The following is a 26498-nucleotide window of genomic DNA, read 5'->3' as shown; positions in this document are numbered from 1 at the left end:
CGATATTTTATGGTGAATACACGGACATATATACACTTATTTTATTTTATTTTTATTTCTTCCTTCCCGACTGCTTCCCTCCTCTCTCCCGGCTCACCTTCCAGATCACACCAGGTCTCCCTCTCTCTCTTCTCTGATTTCATTTTTCCAATATATTTTCATTAATTACGTGAATATATATGGCAACTCTTCGGTATGTTTGTTCTTATTCTTGGGGTTCTTCAGGAGGGATTTTCAGTGGTAGATCTGATGTACTTGGTGGTTGATCTCAATTACTCTGAAGATCATGATGGCCCTTGAACGCAAAGGTGTGTTTTCGGTTATTTGAAGTGTTTTAAGTTTTGTTTCAACTGGTTTTAGTTTCGTTTTATGATCCAAGCAGTTTAATTTTGTGCTGATTTAGTCGCATTCCCTTTCTTCTCCTCCTCCTCCAGCTCGAGGGGGATTCTGCGACTTTGTCTTGTGTACCTTCTAAGCGACACCGAGAACTAGTTATTTCTAATTCTGTATAGTGTTATATGTTATAATTTCAGTTTTTGAGCTGAGGGTAGTTTCTAATTGGAAATCGAGGAGTTAGGTGAAGAATTGATATGGACATTGGCTTTTTTTGAGTTAACGTTAGTTCTTGGCGTATTTCTGTCATGGAATTTCGAGATCAGAGGAAGGATTTGAGACAATAACTCAAAGATTTCCAGATTGAGTTTGTGAGCATCACACTACTTAGTAGCGAGGAGTTTGGATGCCTAGACTCATCAGTCAGAACTCTGTCACTTCAATGCTTCTTTAAGGTCTAAAGCAGGAACTTTAGAAGGGTGAAGATTTTGTTAACAGAGAATATCATTTGGATTTTTCTTCCGTTGTTTTTGGGTCTTTTGAATCTCAGGCGAAAAATTTGAGTTGAGGTTCTGTTGGTTAGCTTGGAATTGAATCACCGGTGTTGAAACAGACTCTTCGTACTTAGCTAATTCTCGCTACTGTACTATTATCAAGAGGATCGATATGAAACAATTAATAATTTTTGAGTTAAATGCTAAGGATCTTTGGTTTAAAGTTAGCTACCTCAAGAAACATGATCTCTCCCTCTCTCTAATCTGCCTATCCATCCATTCTTCTTACCTCCTGCAGATTCTTGAATTTTTATAGCAACTGGGAATGGGGTCCTAGAACTCTAGTTTAAGATAGATTATACATGTATGAAGTACCATTTGTCACCATGTCTTTTAATTTGTTTTTTTGAGACTGTTAGATCTTTCTGGTTGTAAAAGGGTTGATAAGTGTATTGGGTTGGTTGTCTCCATTTCAGGTGCTGTAGTCTTTGGATCACTTAAAGTTGACTATGTAACATGCTCATATCTCTTTGGATAAGTAACTTCAGTGATCTTGTTTTAGAATTCTTTGGGACTTGAATGTTTCAGAGTTATTTCTTTATTTTGTTTGGGGAACAGGGGTCAGTCATAGTGAAGCCAGGGGCCTAAACTTGTCACTAGAGACATTCTCCATTGTCCTTGGAAATTCACTGAGCTTTACTTCTTTTACCTTGCTCTTTTTCTAGGATTGTGTTAATTGTTCACTTTTGGGTGGATCTAGGAGTCTTCTGCCATTCTCATTCTTGATTGGTTATGTAGACTTTTTACCCCAATTTTTTTTTTATCATACTTCAAAAGGTGCATTATACTTTGTAACAGCTCCTGAGTTCCAATTTCGACTTCAATTTTGACGTACAAAGATTTTTAAGAACAAAAGCATTTTTTTTCTTATTCCATTTCTCTGTCACGTACTTTCTACTCATAAGTTGTCTAGTAACTTTTCATGGGGGCTAGCAATTGTCCTCATGTGCAATCTAAAGCAAGCCTTTTTATGATAATTTTGATCCAGTGGGGAGTTTAAAAACATAAAAAGTAATTTCTTTCATAATTTTCCATATATTTAAGTGTGGTGTGTGGCTACTAGTTGGATTTATCAATGTTCAAAAATGTTTTATCATTATTTTTTTTTAATAAGAAACAAAGATGGTGTACTGAGTAGTCAAAAAGGGAAGAGCACTGCCTCCCAATCTTGGAGGATTCTAGTTAGGCTATAATTAATAAACAATTTCTTATGCCTTAGATATCATAAAAAGAGTTAGATTGTACAATAATGGAAAAGAATTCTAAAGGGTACGAGTTATCTTTGAAAACCCTCTAGTTTCTTTCCTCTCATAGTTCAAAAAACAAGGCCCAAACTGTAGTTCTCCACAAAACCTTTGCTTTTCCTCTGAGGCACCACCCATTTAGAACTACTTGAAGCCAAGCATTTACACAGACTACCCAAAAGTCTTTTCACCATCCTCTCCACACAGGAGAAATAAATTATCAGTGTTTTTAAAATTTAGGACAAATTTTCAGTTTAAGACATTGATACATCGTATCTTATGGTTGAAAAAAATATTGAATTGCTTGCTGGAGGTAATGAAAGTAGATAATGGTGGAAGCAAAGGTACAACATTATGGTTCTTGTTACTCATGCCTTTTTAAGTATCCCTTCTCCCAAAATGGTTTTGGATTTTTAGAAGACTTCATGCCCTAAAAAGACACTATGGAAATGAAATCACCCTACATAGATGAAGTTCTTACTTTGGAAAATAGTGCATACAACCATTAGCACAAGTGAAAATCTACAAAAAGAATGTCATTTATGACTCTATTTCCAAGTTGGTGCTCATTATGCAAGAACGACAACAAATCACAAAACCACTTATTTATGTAATGCACATACGCTTAGAATTTTTTGACATTTTCAAATGACATCTTATTTTCCCTAGGAAGTAAAGGATTTATTGGACAGGGTCTTAACCCCTTCAAGAATACAAAAGCCCTGGTATGGAAACATCTCATTATGGCTTTCTTTTGGAATTTGTAGAAAGAAAGAAATCAAAGAGTATTCACGAATAAGCTATAGACTTGTACTAAGCTCTTCGACAATGTTGTTTACCATCCTATAGTCATACCTCTCTCATCGTAAATTGGAAAGTTTTTTTTTTCTTTTGTAAACATCTTGGACAGCAAATCCGTTTTGTAAATTTCAAACATCAATGAAATTGTCTCTTATCAAAATAATAATAAAATAAAAAATAAAGGAAAAGGAAAAGGAAATTTTCTATTGGAGCTTGGACTATTACTTCTAGACAAGTATTGAAGGATGAGAAAATACACTGGACTGAGTTCTATTCTTGTGAAACTAGAAGGCCATGGTGATTTGAGAAAATGAAACATTGAAACCTTAGGTTTTTCTTTTAGATTTCTTACTATGCAGAAAGATCTATTATCTGTTTTTGGCGTTCAAAAAGTCCAAAAAGAATCAATATTCTCATCATCCACTAGTAGTTTAAGTATAACATATGTGTTACAGAAGGAGATCTCATATCCTTCCCCATGCTATCAATTGTTTATTATGTCACGTGGATTGGTAGGAACCAGTTTTTGGGTGCCCTTTCTCTATGATTTTCTATTTGCAATGGGTATTTTCAAACAACTCTAAGCGTAACGTTCTTCATATCATTATTGGGCCTTGCCTCCTAGATCAAACTTACTATGGGTAAATGCAGTCAAAGCCATATCAATAATTTCATATAGTTGGTTAGAACGCAACCAAAGAGTTTTTGAGAACTAGCTAATTTAGGATCCGAGTTGGCTAGACTAAAAGTGTCACAGTGGTGTTTTCTCTTTAAACTTTTTTTGGACTTTTCTTTGCAAGACATTGTATGATTTTGGAGGCTTTTATAGCTCCCTCTTGATTTTGATATTGGTTTTGTTCTGTTCCAGTCCCTTCAGAGTTTTATCTTCAACTTTAGTCTATTTTCATTGTTCCAATGCAAATTTCCGTTTCATATTAAAAAAAGGTAACCTCACCATTAATATCTCCGGGTTGAGGGTGTTAAATCACCAATCAATTCAAAAATTTAAGTTTGTGGATTACAATAAATGTAATATTTGATTGATACTTTAACCGGGGGAAATTATTGGGATTTAATTATTGTGGTAAGTAGATAACTCTTTCGTACTACTATTCCTTATTTGATTGTCCTATTAAATTTATCAAGAAGTTGGAGAAAATTATTAGAGACTTCTTGTGGAAAGATGGTGCTGATGAGTGTGGAAAAAATATGGTCAATTGGTAGATTACCTCGTTCCCCCTGAGCAAATGAGGTCTTAGCTTGGGAAATTTGAAGGATAAGAATATTAGTCTCCTTGCAAAGTGGGGGTTGGAGATTCATGAATGAGGAAAATTCCATTTGGAGAAAAGTCATAGCTAGCAAATATAGCTTCTCATTTGGCAATTGACTTCCTAATCTGAAAGAGGTGAGGAGATAAAAATGGCCTTGGAATCAAATTTCAAAGTGCTGTGATTCAGTGGATAATTGGTACAACATGAAGCTTGGGAAGGAGACAAGATCCTCTTTTGGGAGGATCGATGGATTGGTGAGTCAAGCCTAAAAAATTATTCTAAACTTTACATTGTAGCTAATCAAAGGGGCTTAAAGTTGAGCTGTGCTGGTTAAGAGGCTTCAAATGGCCGGAATTGCTATTTAGAAGGAACCTTACTGATTTTAAGTTCCTCTATGGGGAGGATCGATGGATTGGTGAATAAAGTTAATTCTTCTAAACTGTGCAATGTAGCTAATTTAAAGGGGCTTAAAGTTTGGCTGTGCTGGTTAGAGGCCTCTAATGGCCCGAATTGCTATTTAGAAGTAACTGGTTATTTTTCTGTCAACTACTTGGTCAGGACCTTTTTGTAGTTATGAGCTTAGCCTTTTTCTTTTAGATCATAGTCATTTCCTTTAGTTAGAGTTTGGGACCCCTTTCTATTGGGGCTTGTTTTTTATATGCACGTGCATATTCGTTCATTTCTGTCAACAAAAGCACAATTTCTTATTGAAAAGAAAAAACCAATCATAACTAGGGATTGGGTCTCAAATGGTACTTTTTAACAAATGAGAGACCATTGGATGGATTTCTCTTATGACCAATCTCCATAGTTAGCTAACGGTGATGTTACCTCAGAATCCTTGGGTGATCTTACTATAAAATCTTGGTCAGCCGTCTACAAGGTAATAAGAGTGTTTGTTACTCTGTCTAACTACCTTACTAAGAAGGAAACCATTTTTCTTTAGACATCAGGAACATAGAAAAATTGGTGCCCTATAAAAACCTCTCTCCACGTTGGTATATCTTTGCAAGAAGAGTAATGACCATCGATTGGTGAAGTCTGGTAATATTTTTACTCTTTGCATTAGCAAGGTTGGCTTTTGCTTGTTGAATGACTACTGGATTTAGTGCCTATTTTCCTATAAACACTGAAAATAAATTACATCAACGCCTTTGTGATATTCAACTCATAAAAGAAAGCTAGCGTTCTTTGGTTAACACGGTCATTGAAGTTCCTTTGGAAGTTTTGATTGGAAAGAAGGTGGATGACTTTTGGTGTTTTTGAACTTTAGAGTTGCACAAGGTTTGAGTTTTTCTAATTGGTACACTTCGAAACTCCTATATGTATAATCGACTCCGATTTATGCCAATTCAAGTTGCTTATATAACTTCCAAAGATGGTTGGGTTTCTGACTGCTTTTTTTGTGCTTTTCATATATAAATAAACATTTAGTTCCCATCTTCAGAAAAAAAACTCCCTCCCTGTCGTTTTGCAATTTTGAGGGCATTTTTGCAACACCCTTGGTTTGAGGTTTTCCGTTTTGAATATTTTATTATTTTAAGAAAATATTGAGTATCCTCTTAGAAAAATAGCTTTGGGTTTCAGTTTGTCCTCATATGCCCTCTCTTTCCTGGCAATTTCCACGTTTCTTGTTCCTCCCTTTCCATTATTCTCCCCATGTTCCGTTTCTGTCACCTTTTTTCTATTCCTGCATTTTCTTCCCTGCCCTCCTGATTTACTCTCCTCGTTTTCTTGTCAGCCACTGTTTTCAAATTTTTTTTTTTCTTACACTTATATGAGTGGAAATTTACTAAAAGCGTTTCTTTTTATTGAAATTCCTCCTTTGCATTTAAAGATGCATCTTAAAGTTTATAATTTTGATGCTACTGTCTGTAGTGGATACAATTTTTTTTTTAAAAAAAAACTTATTGTGCTGTGGATGAGCAACAATAAGTGAAGCTTCTAACGAGAACCATTCTTTTCTGTCCCATATAGATATTTTTAGATGAATGACAGAACTTTCATTTGAAAGAATAGCAGAGGAGAAAAACAATTTCTAGAGCTCCCTATCCCCTAAGCTAAGCCTCCCTAGTCTTTATGTTGCTGAATCGACACCATTTGAATTTCAATTTTATGTTCCCAGTTGCAAAAGATGCTAATTGTTTTTACCTTTTCAATAGTTCTTCGGTAGTTTCCGTCTGATGAGTTTTCTTCCAATTGATAATTTTGGAAGTCTGTACTTTGTGACATTAAGCTGGTAAATCATCATTGGACCAAAAAAACATAAGTTGATGAGTTATAGAAAATTTAATCTTTTCATTAATACTTTTGACATTCCCCCTTCACTTATGAGCTATGAAACTTTTGGAAGGCCCAACAAATGAAAAACAATATAAATTGGGGAGGAAATGATATTACGATTTTCTACTTTTATACCATATTAAATCATTAATAGACCTAGAAGCTTAAGTGATGAGTTATGGTCAATTTAATCGTTTTTATCTGTTCTTGGACCTATGCCATTCTTTTTTTGGATTAACTTTTTTGATCTCATAAAGTTTGTAGCCTCAAAATGGAGTGTATTGACTGGTGAAACTTTTTATGTTCTCAATACAATATAAAATTCAATCTCACCGTGATTTCTTTGCCTTCTTTGACTGCAGAAAGTATGCAGAGGAACTGTGAGGCCTCTATAAAATGCCTCCAGAATAATGGAATCCCATTCAGTCTGCAACATAGTGGAAATTCTGCTGATGGGTTCCAAGAACTTACAGATGAAATCAGTTGTCATGGCAGCAATGATATTCCTGAAACAAACCACCTATTGGCTAACAATTTCATTGAACGTCCAAATGAATTTCACAATAAACCTGCTTATCAGCATAATTCTGGATCGTGGCAAGCCTTCCATTTTGACTCTCAAAAGGTGCAGCAGTGCCAGATGAGTGCTTCCGAATGTCAGTTCTACTCTTTGCCAGTGGAGAATCGCTTCCAATATTTTCCTTTCAAAATGTTTGAACAGAATTATCATTGCGATCGTCGGTTGCAAGAGTTCCAATATTTTGTGGTTATAGACTTTGAAGCAACGTGTGATAAGGATAGAAATCCCCATCCGCAGGAAATAATTGAGTTCCCATCTGTAATTGTAAGTAGTGTGACTGGCCAACTAGAAGCTTGCTTTCAAACTTACGTGCGTCCAACGTGCAATCAGCTCTTGAGCGATTTCTGCAGGGATCTAACAGGAATTCAGCAAATTCAGGTTTGTTCAAAGCTTCATTTTTTTTTTCTTTTTTTTTTTTTTCCTTCTCTTCAAAGAAAATGATTACACTTGGAGGTTGCATTTTGTTAGCGTAGAACAAACTTGGGGAATCGATAAAAATATTATCTATTTTTATGAAATTCTAAAAGTATTCCCATACAACACCAAACACACACATTTGATTCTCAAACATCTTCTTCCCTGACATCATAAACAAGACTTCAAACCAAACGGCTCCCTATAGTATATTTTCTTATATTGTTGACATGTCCCGATCTTCCTAAATGTTTGACAATGGGTTGTTTGAAGGTAATATTTAAAAAAAAAATCCAAAAATAAGAAATGGTTCTTTGAGATGAAAGATGATTGTTAGACATTGTTTTTGGAACCAGGAAAAAAAAAAAAAAAAAAAAAAAAACAGGAACAACATTTTGATGTTTCAAGAGGTCGCTTGGTTCAAATTTACTAAAAATCATAAAAGAGAAATATGAATGGAAAGTTATTTCTAGGGGCTTTCATTGATTCCTTAATAATGTTTGATTTATTGTAATGGTGTGTGACTTTTGGGAGGATCATTGGATCCCAGCTTTGGAAGTTCAGTCATCCGTCTTCTGAAGAATGTTAGGTTTTTCATCTAGGTTGTTTCCTTGGGGAGGAATAACGTTTCAATTTCATCTAGAGATATTCCTCCTTTGAGCTTGGCCTGCATTGGCGTGTGCTTTGAAATTAGGTTTTGAGGGCATTGACCCGATTTTTCAGAGTTTTCCATTCATATTAATTGCCATGTTTTCCCTTCATATTGATTTTTAGGAGTTTTCTATTTCCCTTTCTTTCATATTGATTGCCATGTTTTCCCTTCATATTGATTTTTAGGAGTTTTCTATTTCCCTTTCTTTCATATTGATTGCCATGTTTTCTCATAAATATTTTCTTGGATGGAACATTTAAGGGAAGTAACTGGTTCCATGAAAACTATACCTTTGGAGTGTTGGCGTCTCATTTTGTTTCCTTTATAACTACACTTGGTTGTTGTTTATCTGGTTTAGGACCTGATTTTTATCTTACCTCATTGCTGTCTGTAGGTGGACAGAGGTGTTACTCTCAATGAAGCTCTCCTCAGGCATGATAAATGGCTTGAAAAGAAGGGGATTAAGAATACAAATTTCGCGGTGGTAACTTGGTCTAACTGGGATTGCCGAGTCATGTTAGAGTCGGAATGCCGTTTCAAGAAGATTCGGAAGCCTCCATATTTCAACCGGTAAATGATCCCCTATAGAATTTATTTCTACTTATGGTACAAATAATAATTTAAGTTATTTCTCCTATACTACCACGAATTGGGAAGTGCACCAGAAACACAAAATCCAGGGAACAAAATGACTCGGAAAATGCAAATTTCATCAAGTGTTCGTTGTTTTCATGTATAACATTAGCCGGAAAATGCTCCTACATCTAGAGGGAAAGCACTATTTTTTTGGCTTTTAGCACTTTTAACATACTGGCATAGCTCATCTTCCTGTAGAACAGTATTCCATTTGCATTTGTTGGTTGACTGGCTGTTCCATTGTTTTTTTGTGTAAAAGACCATCACAATAAGAAACGATGTTGTCGGTATTCTAATATACTCTGAATGAAGAATATATAGCTACCACCGTATGTTGGCGCCTACACAGGCATATTTACGAAAAGAACTATATTTTTATTTAGTACTTGGATGTAATTCTTACTTTTCTTCTCTGATTTTATTGATAGATGGATCAACTTAAAACTTCCATTTCGTGAGGTTTTTGGGGGAGCACAATGCAATTTAAAGGAAGCGGTTGAGATGGCAGGCTTAGCTTGGCAAGGTCGTGCTCATTGTGGTCTTGATGATGCCAAGAACACTGCTCGTTTACTCGCCCTTCTTATGCATAGAGGCTTCAGATTTTCCATCACCAATTCATTGATGTGGCAGACTTCTGACTGCCCATTCCAATGGAAACAATCCCCAGAAGCCATGACACTCCCTCCGCAACCCCCAATGAAACCAAAGCCTGTGCACGTTCCCATCATCCAATACTACCCGTACTGTTTCTGCGGGGTTAGAAGCAGCAGAGGTATGGTTCGCAAGCCAGGACCAAAGCAAGGGAGTTGTTTCTTTGGCTGTGGGAACTGGACTGCTACCAAAGGTGCACGTTGCCATTACTTCGAATGGGCCTCGCCCTGATGCATCGAAACACTAATGAATCCTTCTTATTCGAAGCGTTCACTAAATGAATTTATGTAAAAAGAAAAAAAACAGTCAAAAAATAAACAAAAGAGTAAAAGAAAAAATGTATTGGAAGATATGAAGTTTGATTTCTGTCTCCTGGTAGAAGGTAAACTTGGGTGCTTGGTGAAGTTTCTGAGTCATACAGAATTAGATGAGTTGCTGGTTGAATATTGTGAAATTCTGCTCCTCAAAATGAAAAAAAAAAAAAAAAAAACACAAAAACAAAGTAGTTCAAGCTTTTGGGAGCTTCCAACTTGTAAAGCTGACTTATTGACTGGAGAACCTATTGGGGTGTGAGCTGTGAGAGATTATGGGTAGTGTTAGGATGGTGCTTTTATAATCATCTTTCAGGCATATGCTAAATTATCTGAATAACCTTCTGGATAGGTATGCTTTCCTTATTTTCATCTTTTAATCTTATTCTAATGGCAATCAGTAGAATTGCTCATATCATTCCCCCATTCTTCATTGGTTCTAATCTTAGTTTCCTTTTAGATCTATACAGCTTTTTCTTGCATTATTTGTTACTGATTACAGATATGATCTGCTAGCTTTTCATGTGTTGTGGACTGCCTCTTTTCATTAATTTTCGGTGGAATTTGCTTGTTCTTCCATAGCTTCAGGTTTGATTTTCAATCTCTCGAAGTTTTTTGGTTCAAAGAAGGGAAGGATATTGAAATATCCTGGAAAAGATTTATTGTTTTTATCTTTTTGTTTAAGTGTTTGGTAAACTTTGAACTTTTGTTAATAGTTTTGAATTATTTTCGTGTTAACTTAATATCGACTTTGATTTAGAGACTCATTTTATCGTGGTTGTGGATCTTTTCGCATTTGCGCAGGTTAAGCTCTTGATATTGTGAATAATTATGTCTCGTGTTTTGTTATTTTTATATGTAAGATGGGTGATCGGTGTTGGAGAGGGGAACGAAACATTATTTATAAGGGTGTGGAAACCTCTTCTAGTAGATATATTTTAAAACCGAGAGGAGAAGCCCAAAAGAAAAAGCTGAAAGAGGAAAATATCTGCTAGCAGTAAGCTTGAGCTGGCCTAGGCTGGCTTGGACTGTTACAATAGGTGTATAAGCTTTTGAGCTAGCTTGGGCCGTTACAATAGGTGTATAAGCTTGTCCTAGGCTGTTACACAGGGTGTATTTTGATAAAAATTTGAAATTACCTTAAAATGAGGTCGGAAATTATTTATATATATATATAGGAAAGTTTAAATCGTTCATATTTGTTTACTTTTATAACGTATAGTTCAAGTAGCCTTTGTATAGTTCAAGTAGCCTTTGTCTTAAAAATATTTATAGAAATGTGTCTTAAAAATATTTATAAAAATATTTAAATAGAATAATTATATGATATAAATGATTAATTAGGTAGGTGAATAAGGAAAAAAAAAAAAAATACAAATTTTATCGTGTTTTTATATTATAATTTTTTTAAAAATAGATTAATAAAGTGAGGAGTTTTTCTTATAAAAAGATTTAAAAAAACTCTTAAAATTCAACTGAAATTTTCTTTTTATGTGGTTGCACTACTCAGTTCATGGTTGTGGTTGATTATCGATCCATGATAATTCATTTAGTAGTTCTCACTTAACTCATGGATGATTATTCAGGTTGATTATCACCACATCAAAATTCATTTAGTAGTTCTCACTCAACTCATGGTTGATTATTCAGGTTGATTATCACCACATTAAAATTCATTTAGTAGTTCTCACTCAACCCATGGTTGATTATTCAGGTTGATTATCACCACATCAAAATTCATTTAGTAGTTCTCACTCAACTCATGGTTGATTATTCAGGTTGATTATCACCACATCAAAATTCATTTAGTAGTTCTCACTCAACTCATGGTTGATTATTCAGGTTGATTATCACCACATCAAAATTCACGTAAAAATTCACCTTGATAATCACCACATCAAAATTCACTCCTAATGGTATAATCACCACATCAAAATTCACTGACTCCTAATGGTATAATCACCACATCAAAATTCACGTGGAAATTCACCTTGACCCCTAATGGTATAATCACCACATCAAAATTCAGGTGGAAATTCCACATCAAAATTTACGTGAAAATTCATGGAAATTCACGTGGAATCTACCCGGGTCACCTTGACCCCTAGTGGAAGAGAATAAAGTTTCCATATTTTACTTCAAAAATTTATAAGAAAATGGAAGTAAAATTGGTAGCCTAAGGGAGAGAGAAGAAAAAATGAGGCGAGAGAGAAAAAAAAATGAGGCGTATAAGCAAAAACGGGTTATTTCAGTTTACAGTTATTTCCCCACGAGCTTTTTGGGTTTTCTCCTTCAATATCAGCTTGTTTCAGAATTTCGTACTTGTGGAGCAAAAGAATGAGCAGTTTGAGGACGGTTTGCAGGCCTCATGCCATGTTTTCTTCCTTCCTCATTAGCAGCAGATGCCAGTCTATGCCCAGGGTTTCGTTTCGGAACCCTAATTACAAGCGCGGCTTTTCTGTTTTCTCTCCCACCTTCAATTCCTCGTCTGCCTTTTGTCGGACTGAGAAGTGGTTCCGTATCAATCAGAGGAGGACGCTGGCCATGGCTTCCAATTGGGCTAACGAAAAAACTCCCTATGAAACTCTCGGTAACTTCCTTTTTCTCTCTCTCTTTTCGTTTTTGTATAGCGCTTGGGGTTTTTCGTCTTCGTTAATGCTACTCTGGATATGCTTACCTTGCATTGAATTCGAACTGTACATTGACTCTGTTAGCGTATGTGGGGGGATTGAAAATTAACACGGTTCTTGAGTTTGTGCTTCGTGGTCTCCTGTGGTAGCTTTGGTTTGCAGTGATGCTTCCTATGAGATCCCACGCTAGTTGGAGAGGATAACGAAATATTCCTTGTAGGGGTGTGGAAACCTCTCCCTAGCAAACGCCTTTTAAAACTGTGAGGCTAACGGCAATACGTAATGGGCTAAAACGAACAATATTTTTTAGCTGTAGGTTTGGGTTGTTACAAATGGTATCAAAGCCAGTCACCGAACAGTGTGCCAATGAGAATGCTGGCTCCCAAGGGGTGAATTGTGAGATCCCACATTGGTCGGAGAGGAGAAGGAACATTCCTCCCAAGCAGATGTGTTTTAAAACTAACTGTGAGGCTGATAGCGATACGTAACGGGCAAAAGTTGACAATATATGCTAGCGATGGGTTTGGGCTGTTACAAATGGCAGTCGACGGTATGCCAATGAGATGCTGGACCCCTAGGGGGGTGGGTTGTGAGATCCCACATCGGTCGGAGAGAAGAACGAAGCATTCTTTATAAGGGTATGGAAACCTCTTCCCAGTGAGGCTAATGGCAATACGTAACGGGTCAAAACAGATAATATTTGCTAGCGATGGGTTTGGGTTGTTACAAATGGTATCAGAACTAATCATCGGACGATGTGCCAACAAGAACACTAGCCCACAAGGGGGGTGGATTGTAAGATCTCACGTTTGTTGCAGAGGAGAACGAAACATTCCTTATAAAAGGAATGTATGGAAACCTCTCCCCAGCTGCGTTTTAAAACTGTGAGGCTAACGGCTATACGTAATGGGCTAAAGCGAACAATATCTACTAACGGTAGACTTAGGCTGATACACTTCCATTTAGAAACTGTGATTGTGTGAAGAAATTGGATTGGGTAAATGGAACTAATAGTGTCTTCATTGACTCTGGACTATTGATTTTGTGATAAACGTTCTTGATGATTTCAAGGATACAGTTCGTTTTCATGGAACGATTTTGCTTTTATGCATCTCAATTACTTTCTATGGACTGATTTTGAATTATCTTTTCATTTGTTCTTTAATCCAATAAAAACAGAACTAGAGAGGGATGCTGGTGAAGATCAGATAAAGAGTGCCTACAGGCGCTTGGCCAAATTTTATCATCCGGATGGTTTGCTCCTTGCTCAAGTGAAACAATTGTGTTGTTTAAAGTTCCGCATGATTAAATTCATGAAGTTCTTCTTATCTTGAAAAAAAAAACCTGAGATGTTCATCAATTGTGAGAAGGAAGGAAAGACAAGTCTGCAATTAAAATACTAGACCATCTAAGTTAATCACATATTAAACCATTTCTAAGATGGATGGTAAGTCATATATTTCTTTGCCATTGATTCATAATCTTTTCCAGTTGCCAAATTTATTGGAGTTATGCATGAGATTGTTATTGATTATCAGGTCTGAAAAGAATCATGGCTTCTCAAGTTTTGTTGTGTTTTATGAATGTACTGGGATCATTTTTTTGCAACTTCTTCTTACCTATGCCACGCTATACGTCAATCGGTACTGCCTATCGTAAAAAAAACTACAGAAATCCGTCTTTCTTCATCTCTGTGTTCCTTGCTTGTGTTTGGTTAAAGAACTTATTTCTGTAACTGTGAACTGGTTCTTTCTGTTTTCAAAGTTTATGATGGTAGAGGAACTCTTGAAGAAGGAGAAACAGCTGAAGCTAGATTCATCAAGATTCAAGCTGCTTATGAGTTGCTCATAGATGATGAGAAACGGAGGCAGTATGATGTCGATAACCGGGTGAATCCGATGAAGGTTTGATTTCATTTATGAGATTAAGTGAATCTCATTTTGTAGAGAAACAAATTCTCTTCTTACAAATAGCTTGTTCTGTTGATTATCAGGCATCCCAAGCATGGATGGAGTGGCTTATCAAAAAGCGCAAAGCTTTTGATCAACGGGGCGAAATGGCAATAGTAGCTTGGGCTGAGCAACAGCAGCGTGAGATGAATCTACGAGCTCGGCGCCTTTCTCGATCAAAGGTGAACGAACCTTTGATGCTAAGAAACGTCTATCGTTATGGTTGTTCTTATGTTTGAACACCTTGTTTCTGAAGTGGAGGGTATTGCAGGTTGATCCAGACGAAGAGAAAAGACTACTGGCAAAAGAAAAGAGGGCGTCCATAGATTACTTTAACAGCACACTGAAACGACACACACTCGTCTTGAAGAAGAGAGATTTGATGCGAAAAAAAGCAGAGGAGGAAAAGAAAAGGTTAATAAGACAACTTTTAGCTGAGGAGGGACTCGAGCTCGATACAGACGACGATGACAACGTGTAGTTAATACATTGAATTGATTGGCCTCAAAGAAAGTGCTGCAAATATCGTTAGAAGAAACAGGAAGAGGAACAGAGAAAAGGTTCGGTTCTGTATAGAAATCCATCTAAAACACCTTTAGTATGTATTTATTGTACAGAAGCATTGTATATACTATTTAGTTCACAGTCTAAAAGAAAGAAAAAATGATTCTTGCACTTGAAAAAATGATTTAGGTACAATGATTTTGAGTGAGAAGTGCTCGTAAGCACGATACAATACATTTCAAAAGCAATTCCGAGCATACCTATAATCTTGGAATAGGCACTTGGGATTCACTTATTTTCGATAAGCACACACCTCCTCACTACGCCTAATCGTGACATGGACTTGCATCTTGCACATAATCTTGTAATAGGACAACCTAAGTATTGGTTGCAATGAGCCAGGTAGCCAAGTTATGCAATCCCAAAGCCCACCATCTATAGATGAGTACTCAAGAGGGTATATTAGGGTAAGAATGCATAGTACCAGCTTGATCAACCTGATGTCGTGGGGATGATCGGCTGGGAGGTATATATGAAAGCCTTCTTTGTAACGAGAACAGATAGGACGTTAACGCCAGGTGATTTTTTTAAACATTGTTCCAATTGGCAAGAAAATTCCCCTTGAACCGTGGTGGCAGTTCAGATGCAGTGCCTCATCATCTGAAGTCCTCCCATCTATTGAAACCAAAGTTTGATTGCCACAAACGCAGGTCGGATGTCTCCCGAGTATGCATTATGTTCCATGAAGCATAACTCCTCCATCAAACTCGTTTGAACTTAAGACATATGAGAGATCATCGCACGATTCGACGAGTTGACTCTTGATGATATAGGAATGTAGCTGTCTCCTCATTATCAAATCTGTCCTAGCCAAGGCAGGGAGAAGTATCGAAAAGCTGTCTGAACTTGGTTTTATGCCTTCTACTAGCATTTGACAGAAGAGTTCAACCGCCATTTTGGGCTGCATAACTCTCCTAAAACCTGCAATCAAGGCATTCCAACAAACTTCATTCCTGTTCTTTATTCCCCCAAATACTTGAATCACCGAATCAATACACTCGCACTTCGAGTACATGTCAATGAGAGCACTCGAAACAATGTGGTTGTCTTCAAAACCGTTCCTCAACATATATCCATGGATTTCTTTCCCTTTGTGCAATAAATTCAAGCTAGCACAAGCAGCCAGAGCTGCAGTTATAGTGATGACGATATTCGGTCTGATTGGCGAAGTAATCACCTTATCAACAAGGCAAGCAGTGTAAAGCATGGTCTGGAATAACTCAAGAGCTTCATAACTTAACCCAGATTGTTGAAATCCAGACACTAAAGCATTCAAAGATACAACATTAGGTGCCAGGTCTTTCTGCAACATCTCAGTTAGCAAGTTATATGCTTCAACTTTCTGCCCATTTTTTGCATATCCAGCCAGCAGTGTGTTGTAGGTTACAACATCAGGTCTTAGTCCATGATGCTGCATTGATCTAAAACGTTCTAATGCCTGGCTAGTTCTTCCCTGATTCACATAAGTTGCAATAATTTCATTCCACAATGTAATGTTTTTCTTCTCTGCTTTAGCAAAAATTTCTTCAGCATAATCGTCTTGCCCGCATTTCGAATACATATTGACTAACGATCCTTCGACGTAGATGTTCGTACACAGCTCGCACTTAAGAGCGTAGGCATGAACAGCCCTGCCTAAACCCAGATATCTCAATCCTGCACAAGCTGGTAGAACACTCGCAACAGTGACAGAATTTGGATTCTCAGGAAACAACAGCATGTTAATGAATACATACAAAGCATCTTTGAAATATCCATTCAGAACACAGCCTGATATGACTCCATTCCATGAATTAACCCTTGGGCTCAATCCTTGTTCTTGCATAGCTTCCAAGTATTTGAGAGCAGTGCCAATCTTTCCATGTCGAGCAAACCCAGAGACCAATGCATTCCATGATATCAAATCAGGCTTCAATCCGCTAGACTGCATGGAGTGAAATGCTTCCATCGCCTCATCCAAAAGACCTTCTTCCATGTAAGCAGACACAAGCGCAGTCCATGACACCACATCTTTTTCACTCATTGAATCAAAAACATTGATCGAAAATCTCAAATCCCCACAATTACCATAGAAATCCATAAGAGCATTCCCAATGAAAATATCAGAGACCAACCTCTTCCTAATGGCATACCCATGAATCATTTTACCTGTCTTCACCGCTTGTATTTTGGAACATGCTTTAAGAATCGTGGGCACGAGGTATTTATCAGGTAGTATGCCCTCCTCAACCATCGATCCGAATGCCGCAAAGAGCTCATTCCACTTCTCTGACCGACAATACGCCCTAATCAAAGCTGTATACGCAGGCAGCGGTCTCTCAGGCATTTCATCGAATACCTTACGGTCACTATCCACGCACGTCGCACACTTCGCACAAACCTTTGCCAGCTTGTTTCCAATCAAACTATCAACTCGCCGAGCATTTAATTTAACAAACTGGACATTACGATTAAACAAAGCGAAACTACGAGCGATTGGAACGTTAGAACCTGCATCATTACTATCCGGACATTTAGCAACTGGAGCAAATCGACACTGGGATCTATTATGGGCCGATATCGCAGTGGAATGCATCCTACAAGCTACATTCATGGAATTTCGAGAAAATCTGAAACTGGGACAGAGGTCAAAGTTTAACTTGGAAGACGATGGAAGAAGAGCAGGAGAAGTGTTGTTTGACGAAAGAAACCCATCTACGAGAGTTGCCATAATCAGACGATGGAAAAAGCTTTGTTGCCTCAGAAATTAAAGACGTACCTATGCCAGTGTGAGAGCAATGGAAAGCAGCAGGGAAGGAGATGGAGAGAACAAGGAATCTCGAATCTGTACTTCTCGGAAAGCTTTGCCACGTTATCGTTCAAAAATGGGCGGGGGAAGAGGGTAAAAATTGAAGAATTAGCAAAGTTCTTGTGAAGGACATATCTAGAAAAAATAGGATTTTTTTTTTTTTAATCTAAACGTTTTGATGAATTTTGGAAAGTTGTGGAAAGTTTTGATGAATTTTATGAATTTGGAAAGATGATTTGATGAGTAATTTGACTAACTAAGTTTAGGTAAATTAAGAGTTAATAAGAAAAATCATTAAATGTTATGTTCTTGTCGACGTGTAGTAGCTGATGTCCTTTTCTAAATGTCTTTTTTAAGATGAGAGATCTCGAGTCACCACCAATCAATATACGGGCCTCACCTGACTTGAAAAGAAAACCCGTCTACAAAACCAAATTGTACCATACAACACCTACTTAAAAAATGTTTTATCACATCACCCAAATCAATGAATAAGAGCATCATTTATTTTTAGGGAAAATATCAAGTTTTGTGAGTGGAGAAAGAACCAAGAGACATCAATCATACAATATATTTCAATGAAGATGTGAAGAAAATATTGTTGAAATTATCCAAATATATTTCAATTCATGTCACATTGAAGAAGAATGAAGGATTACAATGTATAGTAATTTAGAGTTGGTTTACTCATGTATTTTAAGACTTTTTAGTTATTTTAGGTTACAATTACACAATGATTAATTATTGTCATTAAGTAGGAATGTTACAACTCTCTGAATGTCTAATTTCATTTTGAGGCTATATAAAACCATGTATGTTGAATTTGTAAGTAGACGTGGAAAATATAGTAAAAAGCATTTGTGCTCTTCTTTAGCCAATGGCTAAGTTTCTTTGCAATTCTATGTAGTTTAAATTGCATGTAAAATCATTCAAGCTCGACATGATCAATCTTACTTGTGGAGTGATTCGAATCTCAAACAAGTGTTATTGCCTTAAGATATTTGATCAACAAGAATCATTCAAGCTAGACGTGATCGATCTTGCTTGTGGAGTGATTCGAATCTCAAAAATGTTCTTGTCTTGAAATATTCGATCAACAAAGTAATCTAAATCTTACTATTCCTTATCATATCATAACCTTACACTTAGGCTTGAAACTCAAATCTTGTCCTCCTTGCGTGTATCCTTAAAAGATGGAAAAGGTAGACAAATAAAGACAGACAAAAGTATTGGAAAGAGCAGATTTCAAGGATAGAAATAATAAAAGACTTGGGGATCAACCCAATCTCCGGCAAATGCACCCCGTAAACGATGAAGCCTTGAGCGGAAGGAGGGACTTGCACCCTCAACCTCAGCCTTGACAAGACTATGCTATACCATCAAGCTATTTCTGTCATGTATCATGTCGAAACAGACAATTTGGTCCGACCTCCGATTGAGCTACAAGCACGAGTAGGTAACAACTAGGGAGAGGGGCGGTTGGACAGCCTTTGCAATCAATCTAAAGCCGACCCCTAATTAATAGACCAACCTGGGAAACTCACAAACTTGAGCACTCCACCCCAATCCAAATGATGACAAAACCCACAATCACACTCAACGTACCATAACAGCCCGACTTTTTGAATAAATGCTATTCACAGTTTCTTTGAGAATGAACTCAATTAATAATGAAAAAAAAAAACTTTATGAAGATAAAATAGCCATAACTAGTCCAACAAATACAAGTAACCCAAATTTACAGGTAACAATGAAAAGAGTAAAGACTTTGAAATTGAGAAGAGAGGTGAATATATACAACTTGAAGAACTCGAGTAACCCGAATTTACAGTCACAATAAAACAAAGCATAAGCCATTGCTCATGTCAGAACTCAATGAGGTAATCACCATCACGGTCATCTGAAAAGCAATTTTAAAAATCATCAAGGCTATAGCAACCATAATTACTGTTCATTCCAACAAATCGTCAAGACTTGGTGGTCAAGATCTTGACATTGTTCAATCTTCATTTGATTAAACTATCAAACAATTCAAGCATTAAAAGGGCTTGTTTGGAACAACTTTTTAAGAATTTTTAAGCACTTGAGAAGTAATTCCAAATCGACTTAAAACTTGTACTATATATACATGAGTAGTTTAATAGATGTAGTTAGTCCTATTTTCTGTCAGAACGTCGTTGTGGCAGAAAACGTGCATTCCTAAATGAACTTTCACTATGAGCTATACACATCTCAAACAATTGGCCAATACTGCACTATTTCTTTTGGGTTTACGTTCTGCATTTCAGTTAAGATGGCCTCCAAGCTCAAAACATACATCTGTCGACAGAAAACCTATCTATTACTGAGGCCAAAATTTAGTTGTTTCTGCACTATCCAACAAATATACATGGGTGATCAGATAACATTTATCAGTAAAAACATCATCTTGGAAGAAGTGTCATCACCGGGAAAAACATAGAAGTGAAAAATGAGGGATTTCAACGAAACAAACCCAAAAAATAATGGTACAAGACTTTGATCTACTTTTCATTGAATACAAGCGTCAGTTTTTTGCTTATGAAACTACATTTATTCCTATACAAAAAGGTATTGGCTAGTCTGGGAGATGTTGAAATTTGGGAAAGAGAGCACTGCAAAAGAAAAGTGATAGGGAAATGATTGTGAAAGCCACGGAGGAAACAGTGACGAGATGAGTTGCAAGATTGTAACAGTCCAAACTCACCCTAGCAGAAATTGTCTTCAAAATTTTAAAACGCATCTGCTAGAGAGAGGTTTCCACACCCTTATAAAGAATGTTTCATTCTCCTCCCCAACCGATGTGGGATTTCACAAAGATGGTAGGCAAGATAAGTGCACGACCAAGATTGGCTAGTAGATACGTTGTAATGTGCACATGGGAATGGTAGACTCCAAGAGGAAGATGGTTCGTTCATTTCACAACCGAATTGGTTGCAAGATGGATGACGAAAGATTGAGTTCAAAATTCTATCTTTAGTAAATAAAGTTGAGGATTTTATCTATATCACAGAAAATCCAACGGTGTTCTTGTAATCATATATGCTAAAGCCTATTCTGGATATCTAAATATTAAGAAAACCCAAACTCGTGCCACATTGGGGAGCCCAAAAGCAGTATACTTGAAATTGTCTAACAAAAGAATACGGTCTGCATGCTCATATTTGCGCCCTAAACGCAGACACATGGGCAGGCAAGGCAAAATAAAACATGCAGAGATAATATTCTCTAAGAAAATGATAATGTTACCATGATCTTCCCTTCTATACTCGGTATTGCATGAAGCAGGACACACAAACATCTATATTATACCGATCACCTCAAGCACATAATACACGACAAGAAGAATCTTCCAGCAGATGAAAGAAACCAAGACAGCGACTCTTGATGAGTGGCGTTGATTTTTGTACTTTTTTCCCCTTCCATGTAATTAAGTTACAAGGTGACCAAGTTTCTGATATGAGATTTCACATGGAAGTAAAGTGTAATAACACAAGACGAATACAAATTTCCCATTCGACGGTTAAACCTTAGTAAACAATTCCAGATGAGCTTAGCAAACAAATTGCAGGTATAAAACAACGACAACAAAAAGAACTCACCAGCCAGATGCTGAAGTTTGGGAATCCAAATTATTATAAAATTTCGATAGTCGGCGGGTTGGAGGCTTCGGCTTGACTGATTTCTTACGCAAACCAAAAATTTCTTGCACCAGAGGGACGTGAACAAGAACGAGCTTCCACGCCAAAAACCAACCTACGCAATCACTCCAATTAACAGTGCAGCGCAGGATTAAATAAATACTACAGAAATAGAGATCGGATTTCCGATTACAAAACATAAGTAGAAATAGACATCAGAAATACAGGAATTGCACGAAATAATCAAGGGAAAGGAGAATAAATTACCAAGAGAAATCAAGGAGAACGTGAACACAACGGCAAGGATCGGGCGTAATATGAATAGACTGAGATAATCCCATTGAGAAAGAGAATTCTCGAAAGATGAAAACGAGGAAGACGACGACTCCATTAGAAGAGCTCAATTGCACGAGGAGTGAGCCACACAATCTATCCCCGTCGAGGGCTCTACCAGTTCTCTTCGTGGGCTCGGAGCTTCTGTAGTTTTATATTGGGCCTAAGCCCAATATTCGTATTGGGCTTTATCACTAACTTTATTGGGCTTATGTTTGGGCTAGAGTTTCTGGTTTTAATATTGGGCCTGAGTCCAACTCCGAGGTTCAAGCAAGCTTTCCACATTTCGCGGTGCTTTCTCCATTCCCGCCCCTATTCCGTTTACGTCCTCTGATTTTGGCGGCGTTTCTTGTGCCGTGCTCCCATGGAACCAGAAGGTTCTCCTGGAAACTCTGGTGAAAATCCTTGAATTATTTACAAATTTCTGGTAATTTCCATATCCTCTCTGAATCTGCAAGTTTCGTTAGCGATTATGTTGTTCTTTTGCTGCGGGAATTGGAAGCTAGTGAACTATGGATTGTAGATTTTCAGTATTTTTCAATGCCTCTTTGAATTCTGATTGCTGAAGTATTGAGTAGTCTTAATGTTAGACCTATGAGTAATCTTTTAAGCTGAATTTTACGGAGCATAAGGATAGGTAAAGTAGCCGCGAAATGGCAAAGTATAGGAAATGGAGGCATTATGATTTCGTTATGCCTTATGCGTTTAATGATGCAAGTGATCGTAGTACATTTGACGATAGAACTTCAAGTTTTACCTGTATAAAATATTTCCTGTGATTCATTATCAATTTTTGGTTTGTTTGGCCTCACTTCTTACTACTTAAGAAACATAGCTCCATGGTTGAGATTCTTTCATTCTTTGTTCGTGATTTTGAGGCTTTAGTGTTTGTTGATCAGTCCTACGTATTGTTTTTGTCTTGGTAGTTGGTTGCAGTATGCATGACACTGTTTCCTTTGACGCTCTGATCTTGAAAATATTTTCAAATTTAGCGTTGATCTTAGTCTCGGTTTCAATTTTCTTAGCGTTGATCTTCAACAAATTAACATATTAATGTAACCAAGAAGTTCTTTCAATCAACAAATTAGAGTTAAATTTAGAATCTAGTCCCCGTAGTTAGATATTTTTTATGTTTTGATACCCATATTTTAATATTTTCAATTATATTCCTTTTAAAAACAAATCATTTTATTCATTTACATTAATTAGCCAGTAAAATATTCATAAAAAAAAAAAAGTTAGCATGGTACCTTGTGGCGTGGACTGCATTAGTTTCTCTGTATATAGTCAGAGCTGTAAATAATTTCAAGGTTCCACACCAACCTTCACATGTTCATGTCAATTTTTCTTCATATTTTACTGGATATCTACCATCGGAACCACAATGTTATTGTTATGCTTGTAGAAGTATAGCCATTAAATTGAATGTACCAAAGTTGAAAAAATTTAAAGAAAAGAAAAATGAAGTACTAAACGATAACTATAATTATGATCTAGTGAATTGAAAGTCTAAAGAAAGAGTCTGAATCTAAGTAAAGTTATGACAAGAGTATGAATATAGAATTTCAGTTTATTGATTTTTTTGAAGTATAATTTTTTATCATTGCCTACAACAGGAATTTTTCTCAAAATTTTAAGTGATTCAAAAAGCCACATTTTAAGTTATGGGATTCTACGTAGGCCTTTCCTTTTTCCCACTAATTGACTGTGTTATAAGCATTCCATGATAACACCATAATAGTGCCATCACGAAATAAAGCTTTCAACAATAAGGGTAATTATGTAACCAATGTAAAAGCCTGAAGAAGAATAAAAATTGTTAAAGTAAGGGACAAAAACTTGAAAATTTTATAATTTAGGGGCTAATATTGTAGTTTGACCCAAATTTTGTATGCAAAGCACACGTCCTAGTGGAATTATGTACCGTCTCCTTTAAATTTTCTTTGTAACAAACAGTTAGGATTGAAAAGATTACTTCAATGTTGATCGGATCTGTATTATATGTGCATACTGATCGGACAGCATGATCCAAGCCATCATAGTTTTACTATTGCTCCTTCTACTTTGTCATCAACTGGGGTTACATTTGCTTTTGGATGGTTAAATTGCATTAAAGCAATTAACTGTTATGATAAGGTGTGTATTGAAACAATTATATCACTTCTAGAAACTTTTAATCATTATATAAGACATTATGAGGTTGTGTATTGTTTTTTTGGGTTGACTGAATACAATACATCTTTTTTTCTATCCTTTGCTATGTGATAACGGTGAGTGACTGGAAAAATATTAATGTATTGGATCTACTCACATTTACACGCATTCTCTGCAGGTCTTTAAATAGACTGATTATGCAGAGATAACCAGAGTTAACTTCCTAATAAGTTGCTATTGTTTTAGTAGAAGAACAGAAAAACCTAAACCCTTTACACTAAGCATGTAAAATGAAGAATTCAACTTGTATATGTAAATTGAATTTACAGTAAGAACCGGACAAGTAGAACATTCTTGATGTTTCAAATTAACCCATCTTCCATTGCTTATATAGCAACCTTGCTCATGACTCTATACTGAAAGAAGTTGTAGTCAAGGGTATTGTTTTTTTTATTTATTCCGTAAGTTTGTCATTTGTTGGTATTAACTATATTGATTTATCCGTGTATTGTAGCTGTTTCTTTTCTTAGGATAACCCACTGTCCATAGCCCATTGAGGTTTCTGTTTTTCAGATAGGTATTTCTACCATATGACATCGAGGTGGTTTGATGAAATTTACAGACTTGCAACTTGAAGATTTGGCGGGAATCTTAACAAAATCTATGGTATTGCTGGTGGTATAAAGTTGATGTTGAGTATGGTTTCTGAAATAACAATTACATAATCAAGGAATGGTATAAGAGGATTTAACACCCAATTTTCTAGAGATCCAGATGCACAACTGCATGGCTTCGCATTGCTCAACATGGTAACAAGATTATAACATGGATCTTTCATTTGCTTGCTCTTGAAGTTCTCCATTCTCACATTTTTCAATTGTGTGCTGTAAATTAAACATAATATAAAGTCATTCACAGTGTTTTTCTGATTCTCATGAAAGGAATTCAATTAATTTATTCCCCACGAAGGAATTTAGAAGAGGGAAAAAAAAAAAGAATATCTATTTATGTGGCCTTTTACAATTCGTTTGCTGGCCTGTGTCTTCTTTACAGCTTATCTCGTAATTATGAAGTTACAGTGAAAACGATCGAGTGTTTCCAAACTAGTCATGTTTATAAGCATAGGGATGTCTCATCTGGGGTTGCATGCTCTGAAAACCGACACTAAAATTCTTAATTATTAATGTCTGAGGAGGAATATCTTTCTCTTCTTTTTTCGTTCTCGGGGAAGTAAATGAAAATCATTATTTCTGATGATTATTGAAAAGCAAAGTGTGCTTTGCTTAAAGGGCTAGAGAGCTGTCTGCGATCAGACGTTGGCCAGAACCTGTTTTCTGGACGGCTGGCCTCTATTACAATACAGTACAGTACAGTACAGCGAAGCCTGGTTAGTTTATTTCCTTCCTCCTCCACCCTCTGTTTTTTTATTTGTCTGCTTTTAATCTGCGTGTTGCAATTTGCTTACTCTTTTTGGAACCCTTTAAATCAGGCTATGCATGAAATGCCTGCAAGGGACAAAAAGCATGAGAAACAGTTACGACTTTCAAAGTGAGCAATCCACAGCTTTCTTTTTCCAGTGTTTATGTTACATTGTTTATATTTGTGTTTCCCTCAAAACCCGTCGAGAAAATTCAGCAAAAGAATAAAGCAAAATTAGTAGAGAGAAAGAGAGTCAGGAGATGTCAGAAGAAGGATGTGAAAGAGGAACTTTCATCATCAGACTCCATAGCTTTCAAAGAGAACCGAATCAGACAAAAGCTTGGGGTTAAGAAAAGGATGTTGCTTTCCGGGAAAAAAATAAAATATTGAAAAAAAAAATGAAAAAAAGGAAACCAGGAATCTCACTGTACGCATTGCCTTTTACAGCCCTCTAAGCGCCCACTTTTCATCATTCTTTCACCGCTAGAATGATTAGTCATATTTACTATCTCAACTAAAAGTATCAAAAGACGCCTCCCTCTCAGCCTGAACTGAACTGGAGAGAGGGACATCAGTTCTACTAGAAAACTAAACGCCCAAAAAGAAAGTGAAATTTTTTGGATTTTTCCCCCTCTTCCTCTTGTTTTGGAATATTGACCCATAACTCTGTCTTTGAAAATTACAAAGAAGCTTCTTCGTTTTTATTCAATTCCTTTTGTTCACTCAACTTTCCTTTTCTTCTTTTCTGCACAAATATGCTTGTATGTATACATAAACTCTGCATTTTCATGGTCAGTCTTATTGGGCTTGGGTGTTACATTACATGTTGAAATGAAGCAATATTTTCTGTCATCTTTTTGACTTGTCAGGTAGTCAAAAATTTCAATTCAAATAAACAATCAAAGATATTGCTTATACTGTTGTAGCAAAGTTGTTTTTACTGTTTACCTGTTCATTTTATATTCTCATCTACTTGACATTACGCTTGATTAGATATTTCTGCTATAAAAAAATTAGAAAAGATTTGATAATACTTTTTAGTATTAATTAATTTATGGGTTTCTCATTTCTTTTTTGACCTTATATTCATCTGTTGATTGTTTTTACTTTTTAGAGGATTGAAGAAAAGTCTGGAAACGGAAGCAGAGGAGGGTTAAAAGGTACAACTCTATCCATTGATTCTTCTGCTTGTTGTTCTTTTTTTCCTCTTTTTTTTTTTTTTTTTTTTTTTTTTTTTTTTTTTTTTTTTTTTTTTTTTTTTTTTTTTTTTTT

At 36.3% G+C, this 26498-nt stretch overlaps 4 protein-coding genes and 1 long non-coding RNA gene across 9 annotated transcripts in view; 3 read left to right on the top strand and 2 right to left on the bottom strand.

Moving 5' to 3' along the window:
• The first annotated feature begins 5 nt into the window (after positions 1-5).
• Positions 6-10148, top strand: LOC111492144 (3'-5' exoribonuclease 1-like). Its single transcript, XM_023141394.1, has 5 exons — positions 6-114; positions 226-308; positions 6849-7444; positions 8527-8702; positions 9197-10148. Exons 2-5 carry the CDS (start codon positions 287-289, stop codon positions 9648-9650), a joined length of 1248 nt encoding a protein of 415 aa, XP_022997162.1. The 5' UTR covers positions 6-114; positions 226-286; the 3' UTR covers positions 9651-10148.
• A 1765-nt stretch (positions 10149-11913) lies between these two features.
• LOC111492199 lies at positions 11914-14984 on the top strand. Its single transcript, XM_023141468.1, has 5 exons — positions 11914-12320; positions 13540-13614; positions 14125-14264; positions 14354-14491; positions 14581-14984. Exons 1-5 carry the CDS (start codon positions 12068-12070, stop codon positions 14788-14790), a joined length of 816 nt encoding a protein of 271 aa, XP_022997236.1. The 5' UTR covers positions 11914-12067; the 3' UTR covers positions 14791-14984.
• On the bottom strand, positions 14939-17767 carry LOC111492109 (pentatricopeptide repeat-containing protein At1g19720-like). Its single transcript, XM_023141309.1, has 2 exons — positions 17632-17767; positions 14939-17488 (listed from the first exon to the last, which is right to left on the bottom strand). Exon 2 carries the CDS (start codon positions 17464-17466, stop codon positions 15547-15549), a length of 1920 nt encoding a protein of 639 aa, XP_022997077.1. The 5' UTR covers positions 17467-17488; positions 17632-17767; the 3' UTR covers positions 14939-15546.
• Positions 17768-19329: 1562 nt separating this feature from the next.
• LOC111492244 lies at positions 19330-21786 on the bottom strand. 3 transcript variants are annotated; one of them, XM_023141531.1, is made up of 3 exons: positions 21588-21786; positions 21282-21435; positions 19330-19561 (listed from the first exon to the last, which is right to left on the bottom strand). In XM_023141531.1, coding segments are annotated over exons 1-3 (279 nt in total). In that variant the 5' UTR covers positions 21712-21786; the 3' UTR covers positions 19330-19560. The 3 variants fall into 3 exon arrangements, with proteins under 3 accessions (XP_022997299.1, XP_022997298.1, XP_022997300.1); XM_023141530.1 differs by lacking the exon at positions 19330-19561 and adding an exon at positions 19576-19680; XM_023141532.1 differs by lacking the exon at positions 19330-19561 and adding an exon at positions 19691-19980.
• Positions 21787-21905: 119 nt separating this feature from the next.
• Positions 21906-26498, top strand: part of LOC111492249 — a 10638-nt gene continuing 6045 nt past the window's right edge. Inside the window, exons 1-5 of one of the 3 annotated variants that reach the window (XR_002719836.1) lie at positions 21906-22080; positions 24381-24616; positions 25097-25194; positions 25297-25355; positions 26341-26386. This is a non-coding gene — a long non-coding RNA (uncharacterized LOC111492249). Of the gene's footprint in view, positions 22081-24380; positions 24617-25096; positions 25195-25296; positions 25356-26340; positions 26473-26498 lie in introns of those variants that run through there. The other 2 variants (XR_002719835.1, XR_002719837.1) reach the window with 2 other exon arrangements.

The sequence above is a fragment of the Cucurbita maxima genome, unplaced genomic scaffold (assembly GCF_002738345.1).
Source record: "Cucurbita maxima cultivar Rimu unplaced genomic scaffold, Cmax_1.0 Cma_Scf00017, whole genome shotgun sequence".
Lineage (NCBI taxonomy): Eukaryota > Viridiplantae > Streptophyta > Magnoliopsida > Cucurbitales > Cucurbitaceae > Cucurbita > Cucurbita maxima.
Note: the sequence above shows the minus strand (reverse complement) of the source record. Positions and strands in the feature narration are given on the sequence as shown.